The 12,850-nt window shown below is 48.9% G+C and overlaps 1 protein-coding gene across 1 annotated transcript in view; it reads left to right on the top strand.

Moving 5' to 3' along the window:
* Window positions 1-12,850, top strand: part of MYO5B (myosin VB) — a gene marked incomplete at its 5' end in the record, with an annotated part of 248,587 nt that overhangs the window by 138,958 nt on the left and 96,779 nt on the right. The window contains 2 exons of the mRNA XM_080821604.1: window positions 4,695-4,817; window positions 5,798-5,881. Coding sequence (XP_080677730.1) covers window positions 4,695-4,817; window positions 5,798-5,881 — 207 coding nt within the window. The remainder of the gene's footprint in view (window positions 1-4,694; window positions 4,818-5,797; window positions 5,882-12,850) is intronic.

Raw genomic sequence — 12,850 nt, forward strand, 5'->3', positions numbered from 1 at the left:
AGTGTTAAGCTTAAGAGTTCATGCTTTGTTGCCCCCGAGGCCTCCTTGTCCTGCATGTTTGCGAACAGGTCGAAACCCGAGAGGGAGGGAGGTGAAGGGGACTTCCCACCTCTGTTCGTTCACCTGCCCAGTGAACCCCTCGGTTCCTGCCACCGAGTCCCTGCCCTTCACACAGCACCTCAAGGGGTCAGGCCAGGGCCACAGTCATCACCACGGTGACAGGGTGGGAACGTTCAGGAGGAGGTGACTGTGTTGGGAGAAGCAGCCCCCAAAGAGATGTTGACTCAGGGAAGTCGGGAGTGGGGTGGCCTTCTGGGCCGAAGGAGTGTCACATTGGGAGAACTTGAAGTGGTCCGACCTGTCCGGCCCCCGTGGTGGTGGCAGGTGAAACTGGAAAGTGAGAACCATCCGAATGGGAGGCTCTGTCCAGAGAGGGCATTTGGACTGGACTCTGAAGGCTCTGGGGGTGTAGGGCTGGGAGGCAGGGACAGGTGTGATCGCTTCTTACGGATGTCGTCGGCCACTGTGGGGAAGCCGAGGTAGAATGAGACAGGAGAGAGGGGAGCAGGGAGGCATCCTGCTCTCCTTTGTCCAGGTGGGGAAGACAAAAGACTTGCAGGGAGGCGCAGAGAGGTTCACAGGGCCCTGGCTCTGGCAGCAAGCCTGTGGGTTAGAGAATTTGGTCCGGGAGCTGTCCGGGCTGCAGCCTGGCTTCTGCGACTTCGTTGGGGAGATGAGGTGAGGCAGCAGAGGTGGCAAGTTTGATCCCCCCTCTCCCCAGGCCATGGCTGCAGGAGGCCAGCCATTGAGTGCACAGGACCCTGGTGGGGAGAAGCGCTCCCTCTCACAGGAGGTAGGAGGGGCCGGGCGGCGTGGATGCTCCATTTCTGGGTCCTGCTTTATTGGCTCCTCTGCTTCCCCATAAAGGTGAGAATGAGTCCTGGGCAGGAGGAGGCAGCCTGGGGGTTGGCGGAGAGGGCAGGAAGCAGGGAATGGCCGTCCTGCCAACAGGGAAGGTCAAAGACCATGGAAAGGTGGGGGTCATTGAGGCCAGCCCCCAGTTCTATCTGGGCACAGTGTCCTCATCTGCAGAGGTGGCCTCTTTCGGTAAAACGTGATGGTTGTTTTTTTTTTTTGTTTTTTTTTTTTTGGCACGGTACTTTTTTTTGAATGATACTAAGTGCCCAGCAGGACTTGATGAAGGAAAGAGGAGTTGACATGTGGACTCGGCCCAACCCAGTGTTTTGCTGAGCACACAGAGGGGCATTTTGTGAAGGTGGAATAGTAAAATCCTAGAACAGGCACTGGGGATGGCAGCCAGGAGTGGAGGAAGGAGCCTGTCTCTGCCCCTAGCTGCCAGTGAGCACCCTAGCCCCTGGGCCTGAAATGCAGGCTGATGGGGGAGAGGGGCTAGGGGAGCCTGAGGACTCACCCTCTTCCCTCTTCCTTGTTTTTTAAAATTTTATAGTTTCAATAACAAAGAGTAAAATCAGGTATTAATGCATTTTAACAGTTTTATTGAAATGCAATTAACATACCATAAAATTCACTCATTTAAAATACACAAGCCCTGGTTGGCAGTCTGTTAAGAGTTGTGCCCCAGTAGCAGAACCCACTGCTAGTCACTCTTCCCTCCCCCATAGTCACTTCCCCAATCCCCCACCACCCAGTCTCCCTCCACCGCCAAAGGTAGACTCTCATCTATTTAATGTCTTTAAAGATTGGTCTATTCTGGACATTTCCTATGCATTCAGACCTACACTTTTTGATCTGACCAGTGGCCGACCCTGCAGGTCAGGGGGACTGGGTCTCTGAGGGACTGTCCTCACGTAGATGAAGACAGAGCTAGGATCCAGGCTCTTCAGGTTATTTTGAGAAGAGAGGGAGGCCGCTTGCATGAAGCCACATGTAGTATTTTCTAAAGGATTTGATTCAGCACATTCCAGAGCTACTGATCCCACGACCCAGATTTTATCAAAACACAAGATTTTCTTTCTTTCTTCTGTGCTTGTTTCGAATCCTTTTTGGAGATAAGTGCCTTCCGTCTAACCCCATCTTCGTGGCTGCTTTTGCATCTCTCTTGTCAGGCAGGAAAGCACAGTAACAGGAAGCATTTGCTCTGGAGTCAACCTGGCCCAGTTTGAACCCCAGCACTGCTGCTTCCCAGCTGTGTGACCTTGGGCAAGTTACCTAACCTCTCTGTGTCCGTTTCTTCATCTGTAAAATTGTATAAACATAATGCCTAGCTGATAGGAACCTTGTGAGGATTAAATGAGTCTATGCATCTAAAATGTATAGAAAACTGACCAATGGTAAGTGCCATGGACATTCACTCTTAGTATTATCTGAGAATCTTAATTGTTAATTCTGTTGGCCCTTACTTTTCATTGAGGGCAGTGGTTAAGAAATGTATGTGCATGTTGTTTTCCTGCTTTGGTCACTGATGCATGCCAAGCTGGATTAGGGAAGATGTAGGATTACAGAGTCAGTGTACTAACGGAGTCCGGTTTCTCGTCGTCAAGACAAGATGATTTTGATGCTGGCACATGTGTTGACCTAAGTGAGTCTTGTCTTCACATCCTACCCTTCCTGTTCTGTCTGTCCTGGTCCTGTCACTGGTGGGTCCACTGGGTTCCTGTCCTTTGGCCTCGCCTCCTATAGCCCTGCTCTGCTGACCTGTTCCTTCCCCTGTACCTGGTGTTTCTAAACCCAGGATGCTTGAGGACCAATATAAAATACTGTATTAAAAGTGCCGAATCCAATGTATTTTGTCTGCTCAACACAATTAATAGCTTCTATCAAAAGAAAGTTTCCTTTTCTTGAATTACCTACAGCACTTGGCACTGGGTATTCAATAATGGCCACACTAAATTGAATATGGAGAAAAATCTGGTTGCTTACTTACTATCTGAGAAATTTGTGCTTAAGCATGTAGGCATTTTTCTTATGCCACATATTTTGTTAGTTTACTAAACAAAACCCTTTTTAAATGGCTGGTGTAAGGGTCAAGCCTGCTTCGTCCACATGTACCATATAAAGTAACGGAGGCCAGGCCCCGCTGTGAGCTGTAAGCGAGGAGTGGGTGTGTGCAGTGGTCTTCAGGGATGACAGTGGCAGATGCACCTCCCCCCTTGAGAAGGAACCAATCTCCTGGACAGTCGAATGGTGACTACCGTGACTCTGTGTTATATTTTCAACAAAACAAGATGTTTCACCTTTTTTTTTTTTAAGATTTTATTTATTTATTTATTTCATAGAGAGAGAACACAAGCAGGGAGAGTGGGAGAGGGAAAAACAGGCTCCCTGACGAGCAGGGAGCCTGATGTGGGGCTTAATCCCAGGACCCTGGGATCATGACCTGAGCTGAAGGCAGATGCTTAACGACTGTGAGCCCCCGGGCACCCCGATGCTGTTTCACTTCTGAAGCCAGCTTGGAAGATACTGCAAGGGGCTGCCCTTCAGAATGCTTAATGTCATGAAACTTCTAAATTTAAACTTGGGACACCTGGGTGTCTCCGTTGGTTAGGCATCTCCCTTTGGCTCAGATCATGATCCCAGGATTCTGGGATCGAGTCCCACATCGGGGTCCTTGGTCGGCGGGGATCCTGCTTCCCCCTCTGCCTGCTGCTTCTCCTGCTTGTGCTTTCTCTCTAACAAATAAATAAAATCTTTAAAAAAATATATAACGAATAATATAGAGGACAAGGGTAGATGGAGAGGAGAAGGGAGTTGAGGGAAATTGGAAGGGGAGGTGAACCATGAGAGACTATGGACTCTGAAAAACAACCTGAGGGTTTTGAAGGGGCGGGGTGGGAGGGTGGGGGAACCAGGTGGTGGGTATTAGGGAGGGCACAGATTGCATGGAGCACTGGGTGTGATGAAAAAACAATGAATACTGTTACGCTGAAAATAAATAAAAAATTAAAAAATATATATATACATATATAAACTTAAGGATGGTGGAGAAAGTGTTGCATAGCTCACTTACTAGGTCCTTAATACCTGGTGTGTGCCCAGAACCAAATTCCAAGTGCTTTGAGGGGCAGGTAAAAAACAGTAAGGCATCCTCCTTGAGCCCCACAAGCTTACAGTTTGTAGCGACAAAGCGATGCACAAAACCCAGTGATGGACTGCATTAGTGTATGTGTAAGAGCATAATCGTGAGGCATTCCCAGGTGAGATCAGGAGTAGCCAGGGAAGGCTTCAGAGAGGAGGGCAGGCTTGAGCTGAGCCCAGACAGTGGTGTTTCGGTGAGCAGGAGAGGGTGGGCTTTCCTGCTACAGGCACTGGGCCGAGTGAGCAGGAGCGCGGCGCTAGGGGTGGGCATGGCACAGTCATGACACTGAGGCCACTGGCCCAGCTAGGGGAAGCCACATCTTCAGAACTGTTCTGACGCTGCTCCTGTGACCTCAGGCTCCAAACTGATGCTCCCCTACCCCTATCAGCATCTGTCGACCAGAAGATTCTTTGAGGCTAAGCACACTCCTGGGGACACCACTGGAGCCAACCCTCCTGGTGTGTTGAGAGCAGGCCACGTGGGATCCAAAGCGTGCGTGGCCAGAACTTGTTTTCCTTGTCCAGCTGGGGTCCGGCTCCTGTAAGATTGACTTACTGGTGGACTCCATCTCCCTCTGCCATGGCTCTCTGCTTTTCCCTCTTCACAGAGCACTCTGTCCTCTTACGTGTTTCTGCAGGTCCCCAAAGGAACTGACCAGAATTGGGCCCAGAAGCTCTATGACCGGCACTCTGGCAGCCAGCACTTCCAGAAACCCCGCATGTCCAACACGGCCTTCATTGTCGTCCACTTTGCTGACAAGGTGAGTCTCTTCGTGGGCTTGGGTGTGCTGTGAGCCCCACCCTACAGGGACTCAAGGCTAAGAGAATGTGGGCGCTCTTGAATTCAAGTGGCCTGAAAGTCTCTTAGGGTCTTTGTCTACCCTCTCTTTCCCTCCCCACCCCCCTCTGTAATACATCAACCTGTCACTACATTGGCAGAGCCCCAGGTGCTGGAGCGGGGCGGGCTGCAGCTCCCCAGCCATGTGGCTGACAAACATTTATTGAACGTCTCTCTCCTGGGAGGGCGGGAGCCCATAAAATAGTCATGAGTCTACCCTGGAGGGAGAAGGAAGGCATGAGAACAGAATGGCGCTCTTCTTTGGGTGGCTCCTTTCCCACACCTGGTGTACACAGAATTTTCCTAAGTGGATTTCTCTTCTGTTTGCCCCAGCCTGTGCTTTCCAAATAGTAATCTGCACATAAGTCACTGGGGTCACCTTAAAATGCAGACTCCAGGGGCACCTGGGCGGCTCAGCCAGTTAAGCATCCTGGTTAAGACTCCTGGTTTCGGCTCAGGTCATGATCTTAGGGCTGTGAGATCGAGCCCCGCATCGGGCTCTGTGCTCAGCGAGGACTCTGAGATTTTCTCTCTTTCTCTCCCTCTGCACACACACTTGCATGTGCGCACTCTTTCAAATTAAAATCTTCAAAGACAAAATGCAGATTCTAATTTGATGGCCCTTTCAGCACCCAAAGTAGGCCTTAGGTCCTCTTATGGGAATTCCTTTTTTAAAACAACGTTTTTCCACAAAATGAATACTCAACTTCCTCTGTATAAATCCTGATCACCTCTGGGGTTTGCGTTTTAAATGGGAACAACTGTGGGTTTACCAGCTACTCGGTGCTCGTCAGAAAACACGGACGGGCGAGATGAAAGGTCTCCGGTTGTCGAGTAGCTGTGGGAGGCGCTCGGTCAGGCTGAAGGACTTGACCCCGTTTCTGTTTCCCTCTGGGGCCCCAGGTGGAGTACCTCTCGGATGGTTTTCTGGAGAAAAACAGAGACACGGTGTATGAAGAGCAGATCAACATTCTGAAGGCCAGCAAGGTAAAGGGGACCAGAGGGGGGGCTAGAGCAGGGACGCCCCCAGCAGGACCCAGCAGGACTGGGCGTGGGTAGTGGTGGCCCCAGTCTGGAGCACGGGGCAAGGCAGAGATGCCAGGCAGGGCAACTGCGAAGGGGCTTGTGGGCTATTTCCATCTGAAAACAGTTAAGGATGGCCCAGTGGAAGGAAGAGAGCAGGTGAGAGATGGTGAAGGACAGGGGTGACTGGGAAAGCAGGACATGGTGAGGGGCGGGGGACACGGAGAGAGGTGACCGTCAGGAGGGGAGACAGCAGCAAGCGTAGCAAGGAAAACGTTACTGCGGCCATTGTGTCATTTGTCGTCCTCTCTTCCCTGCAGGTGGTAGGATAACTTAGACGCCTCAAATCCTGGTATCCATATGCATTTCATTTCTGTGCAGTGCCTACAGAGCCTCCCATAAGCAAAAGGTTCAATGGAACAGAGGGTAGGATGTGAGGGACGCTTAATAGCTAACATTCCAAAATAGATTTTTCTCCAGAATTTATTTCCTTCTCATGAGCGTAACAGAAAGATGGCAAGTACTGTGTCCATTCTACCGGCAGAGGACACAAGGCGCTGGTTGACCTATACACAGAGTAAGTGCCTGTGTTGTGAGGCGCTGCCCCACACCTAGCCAGCATCGTGCAAACGTGGATGAGACCAGTTCCGCCCTGCAGGTGCTCACATCCTCATGGGCTGTGAGTGGCCCATAAGCACACGGTCGCTGAAAAGTGGGGAGGTGTGGGGAGAGGGCCCGGCGGCTGGGGGGCGGGTAGTCTGGGCACCACGATTCCCAGGGGCCAGCTGCAGCCCTTCGGAGAAAACCCGGAAAGGGATTCTCCAGGGCTTGGGAGGCTTTCTCTGGACCTCCTGCCCCTGAACTGGCTCCAGGGGCCTGATAATGCTAGAAATTGCAGATTAATGGCTCTCGGTGATAAGCTTCAGATGAATGTAACAGGGCAAGATGCCGGAATGGAGAAAATACACCCAATACACCCAGCAAAACAGACCCAAGGACAGAAGGGTGAATGTAGCCCGCTGCATTCCATAGCCCCAGGCAAGGGGTTGAGGGAGGCTTTGAGTCAGTATAGACACATGACCGGCTCAGGGCAGACCCCTCCACCCAGGGTCCTCTGGAGAGCTGCCGTGTCTGGGAATGAGTTGTCCCGGAGGGAAATCTGGATGAATGTGAAAATCACTTTGAAATTCAACGCAAGATTAACCTCTTAGGTTGCCAAGTTGTGGCACTGTCGTCCATGGTGGGTTATAGGACTTTTCCATTCTTTGCAAGGGGAGGTGAAGACCGAGGAGGCACAAGCCATAGGGAGAGAGGAAGTAGATGGCATGAGCTCCTGGAGCACACTGCGCCATTGTTTCTTAGAGGCTTAGAGCCCTGTGGCCTCCTCTGTTAGTGACACAGTGGCCTCAGAGGCTGAGAAACTTCACGTCTTGTTCTCAGTTTCCCTTTTCAGGTAGGAGCACAAGTGAGGGGTGGGTGGCAGGGAGAGAGTCTGGTACTTTCCATTTAAGGACAGAGTTGGGTTCTGCCAGTGTACTGATTTTTGTTTTGAGTGTCTCTCAGCGATCTTGAAAAGTAAAGGAGTCCTCTCTCCAGCAGATCATCTTTTATTAGTAACTGACATTTTCCCCCCTTTAGTGGGTATTTATGTGTTACATAGTGGTAACGAATACATATAGTTAACCTCATGGTTCTTACAGTCCAGTGAAAAATGTAGTTTAATTACAAATTTTGGTAATGCCATGAAGGTCAGGAAGGTGGTATAAAAAAAAAATTAGTTGGGAGTTCCCGTGGCCACCCCCAAATTCAATTATTTACGAAGACGATTCCCGGAACTCAGCAGATAGTTATACTTGAGGCTGTGATGACTTAGACTAAAAGGATATGGAGCAGTGAGCAAAGGGAGCAGTGTGTGGAGTAAAGTCCAGGGGAAACCAGGCCCATGATCGCAGGAGGCCTTGCCCAGTGGCGCAGTGCCCACGGGCATCGTTCCTCTGTGGTGTGTGGTCATGTGACATATCAGCCAGGGCAGCTTGTCTGAGCTGAGGCTCAGAGCTTTTACTGGGAGTCAGTGTTACACAGGTTCCCTTTACCTAGCGTGTCCCGAAATTCCAGACTCCCAGAAGGAAGGCACATGTTCAACATAAACCAAATTGTTTCCATAAACCATTTAGACCCAGTGACCCATTCTCTCTTTTTTAAAAAATATTTTATTTATTTGACAGATAGAAATCACAAGTAGGCAGAGAGGCAGGCAGAGAGAGAGGAGGAAGCAGGCTCCCCGCAGAGGAGAGATCCCGATGCGGGGCTCGATCCCAAGACCCTGGGATCATGACCTGAGCTGAAGGCAGAGGCTTTAACGCACTGAGCCACCCAGGCGCCCCCCAGGGACCCATTCTTATCAGAGTGTGGTGAATCCCCCCCGCCCCCTACCAACAAATACAAGTTCCCAGACCCCAGCCAGGGATCAGCCTGACAAGCAGGCCCTTCCAGGGGTAATCATCTCAAGCTTGCTGTGTTAGTCCTTTTCTATAGAGGGGCTGTCATTTTAGGAGACTGGATTTTTATTAGAAATGCAATATAGACTCAACAATTCCATAGCTTGAAAGCATCCTCTGCTATCCCTTGGCCCACCTTTTCACCGGGTACCATTCTGCATATGTGAGCACACTGGTGCAGCTGAAATGAATCGCATTATACACGGTTCTGTCTGACTTTCCACTTACATCTTCGCTGTCTTCCCACATGACCATGTATCTCTTCTCTTTTTTAAACATTTGCTATTTTGCTCATTGAAATAATGCCGCAACGAATGCCCTTTGCATACATCTTTGTGCAATTACACCAGTCAGGTAAATTTTTAGAAGTGAGGTGGATGGTTCAAAGAGTATGCACATCAAAAGTCTGTAGATATTCCCAAATAAGGAGTATAAGGTGGGTCTGGGATCTACGCTTTAAAGATAACGATCCTTCCCTACCCACCTGCCACACTCTAGCTTTCCCCTTTACCAACTAATCTTTCTAAAGAACCAGTGACCTTGATGCCAACCCTCAGCCCCCTCCCAGCACCAAGGTTAGCCGGGAGGGGCTTCCAGGTCTATCAGACCCTAGCGAGGGGAGGGCTAAGAACTCTCCGCCCTGCGCCCACTGCAGACATCCCAGAAAGCAGAAAGCAAAGATCGAAACTAGGTCCCTATAGACCTGCACATGGGCCCGACCCAGACTGCAGCTACGCATCAAAGAGTGGTTCTCCCTGTGCTTTAAATTCTCTGGACAGGTGGACATGTCTGGCCGCACCTGTCATGGTGGCGTTTTTGATGTTTTGTTCCCTGAGCCCCTGTCATCTCTAAAACTTTGTTTTTATAGAATTCTTATGAGGTTTATGTTTCCAGCTCTGTGTTAGAGCGTGTAAAATAAAGACCTAGAGAGATGTAAGGCCCTGTGGCGTGGAGTTAGTGCCCCATTTCTTGTGTCACTTTACATCTCTCTGAGCGTAGATAAATCTCAAATCCCATATGTAAATCCATAATTTTACTTAGAGCATTTTTATTTTATGGGACACCTACTAGCTTTTTTCTTTTGTGTGGCACCCCTGATAAGAAATTAAGAAATCATTGTGAATAATTAAGCAGGATGGGACGGAAGACTCCCGTGTAGCCTACCAGCCAGAGGGATGTTTAAAGCCCTCCCACCAAGAGCAGTGAAATAAAACGGTGTTAATGAGAATGTAATTAGTAAAGCCAGTTATACCGCCTAAGAGGTTATAATGTGGCTAATTGCTTTCTCAGCTACTGGAGAGCTATATATAGAGACTTGGGAAATGCCTCTTAAAAACACGACTTTAAGTCCTTAACAGACTGATTTGTTTTAGGTACTACAAGTGGAGGTTTCTCCCTCCCGGTGTTTATTATTATAAAAAAACAGTATTTTGTTTAAAAAAAAAATCCCCAAAGGAGCACATATTTAAGATTTCCTGTGCCAGAGCCACACCGATGGGTTTGTCCATAAGCCTTGGGCAGCCAGGGCCGTCCCAGGTGCTGTTTCCCAGGCCAGCTGTCCCGAGGTCGGCTCCTCACTCATCCTAGCAGACGGGAGCTCAAGGGCGATATGGTATAGAGGTCAACGAGACCATATTGGGCCAAGGCCACCTACTCTGAACCGTGGCAATCCCTGAGGTCCAAGAGTTGGCGATGGTGTACCTCAGACAAGGCCTGGGGGCGTGTGCTCTGGGTCTCCTTTGTACCACCTCGGCTCGACCTCAGCTCCTCAGGGAACGACGCTGTGCATGTGACTGTTTCCACACCCCTAGGTTTCTTACAGGTTACAGACACATTCCATTTTGAGCAAATACATCTGCTTTTTTAAAAAGTATTTTTTCCCCGAATTTGTGTTTTCATTTTCTGTGGATAGATACTCAGCAGCGGAATGACTACATCTTGTGGTAACTCTAATTTGTAGAGGAACCTCCGTACTGTTTTCCACAGTGGCTGCACCAGTTTGTGTTCCCGCCAACAGCCCGTGAGGGCTCCCTTTTGTCGGGTCGTCCTCCTCGCCATGCCTTTTATTTCTTGGGTTTTTGATTTTAGCCATTCTTACAGGTGGAAGGTGATACCTCATTGTGGTTTTGATTTGCAGTTCCCTGATGAGAGGTGATACTGCGCATCTTTTCATGTATCCGTTTACCATCTGTGTGTCATCCTTGGGAACTTGTCTGTTTGGGCTCTCTGAATCTTTAGATTTTTTAAATTGATTATTTTTGATGTTGAGTTCCCCATCCCTTGCAGATATCCCCTCTCTTCAGCGGGTGGGCAAGGGGAGGGAAGAAGTAAAGGATCGGGGAGACACTTAGCATGTGGAACGCTGAGTAATGCGTAGAATTGTTGAATCCTCATTGTGCACACCTGAAACTAACATGCCACTGTTCATCCTCCTTCAATTTAAAAAGTATTTTTAAACCTATTTTTCATAGAACCGCTTGAAGATATAATTGACACACAATATAACATTTTCAAGGGCATTCGAAGTGCTTCCTAAGATGAGTTGGCGCTGGTAGTTAAAAAGCTTCCGACTGTATTTAGAAGTCACTAGGGAAGAGAGAACTCTTTAGTCGATAAAACTGTATCATCCCCTTCCCAGTATGGGAAGGTCCAATTTTGTCTTTAACAACAAAAAAAGAAGTGCTGAGACTTTCCCTCCAAAGCCCATTTAAAACCCCTTTAAACAAAATATTTTGTAACTAAAAATTGGAGCTTTTTTCCCCAAAGGGCAGCAGTGCTTGTATGAAAACCACCCCAAAAAGAAAGTATATTTTTTAGTAGGTCTGCAGCCAGGTTTCATGGATAAGATTCTGGCCAAGAGATTCCAATCAAATGGTTTTTTGAGCACGTCTTTGTTTTACAGGAAAGGTGTCTTATGTTCCTACAGAAGTGAACAGGCATGATTTCCAAGGTAACAGCTATGTATACAGCTGTAATGGACATTTCTCTTCAACTATTGCATGGTCTTCACAAAGCGTTTTCATACTTGTCTTAATCCCTCTTCAAATAGATTTGCCTCAGGCTTTTAAAAATTTAGCTCTAGCCCTGACTAGCAGAGAGTACCAAAGCCATTATCGCTGGACACTTGGAAGTAAGTGACCAGTGGTATCAGGCAAGGGCTTGGTTAGTCTGGAGGTATCGTCTGTGTGTCTTCATGGTTGGAGGGGACAGATTCTCAGAAAAGCCCTGTGGATGCAGGGCCTGCCCCCAGACGAGCTGGAGTTATTGTGTTCCTGGTCACTCAGCTCATAGACAGACTTCCCAGTGCCTTGGAAGCATAACTGGAGTTAGTGAAAGAAAAGAACGTTCTCGAATGCTCATTCTTCTGCAGGAATAGTTAGTCCGGCAGGAGCTGGGCATGACTATGTTTCCTTGAGACTTGAGGTTGGTTTATGGTTGGGACCCTGCTGAGACCAGGAGGTCCCTGTCTAACCCGGGCGCCATGTCCCAGTGGCTGGGTGGGGGGTAGGACGGTACAGTCATCAGTATTTCCTGACTGTTCTTTTTACTGCTTTTCTTCGAGTTGAGGTCTCAACCAAGTCCTCTCCCTCTCCACCCCAGATATCCTGCCATTTCCAAACACAGTCTCAATAGCCGAGACCTAGAATTAAAACCTAGCTTCTAAGATAAAACACAAGTTCTCCAGACTACACCTTGGTTGTGTTCTTTCCCACATTCTAGCGTGGGGTCCGGGGAGGAGTGTCTGATGGAAGCAAGAGAAAGGGCCTTCAATTTTAAAGTCGTCTTACTGTTGAACCTGATTTCAAAGTTCCGTGTGTGGCTTTAATACATTCTCTTGACCTTAGAAGTTAATAGATTTTTCAAAGAAAAAGCCACTACTGATGATTTCTGTAAATTAGACTCCCGAAACAGTATCATCATGCATGTGGTAACTTCTACCCTTGACTCAGATGTCTTAGAAATCCATTTTAGAAAGCAAGTGAATTACAATTTACTCAGCATTGTGTTTAGACACCACAGACTGGATGAATCACTGTCTTTAAAATGGGAACCTGCCTTGAGCCTCTGGTTCTTTCCCTGGGGGAGTTTCTCAGCTGCAGTGTGGGCACATGACCCTTCTCGCGTGCGCCCCTGCCATCAGTCCCCCATCCCTCCTATGTCCGGGCCGTCTCTCCCCGCCTCCCACTCACTCCTGTTTTTGCCGCTCCCCATGTTCTCACTCACTATTTGTGATGGTGGCTTTCTGCCCCACACCGGGAGGACCCACGAGTCTTTCTTTACACAAGGAGTGGCTGGATAAGTTTGTATTTGGAGAAGACTCTGGCTGGCGTATAGGCTACATTGGGACAAAGGTGTGTCTGGAGCTGGGCCCTCAGGTTCTAAGCACGCACAGTGGTCTGGGAGAGCTCAGGAAGGCCTGAGCTGGGGCAGCGGT

This window comes from Martes martes (assembly GCF_963455335.1).
Source record: "Martes martes genome assembly, chromosome: 13".
Lineage (NCBI taxonomy): Eukaryota > Metazoa > Chordata > Mammalia > Carnivora > Mustelidae > Martes > Martes martes.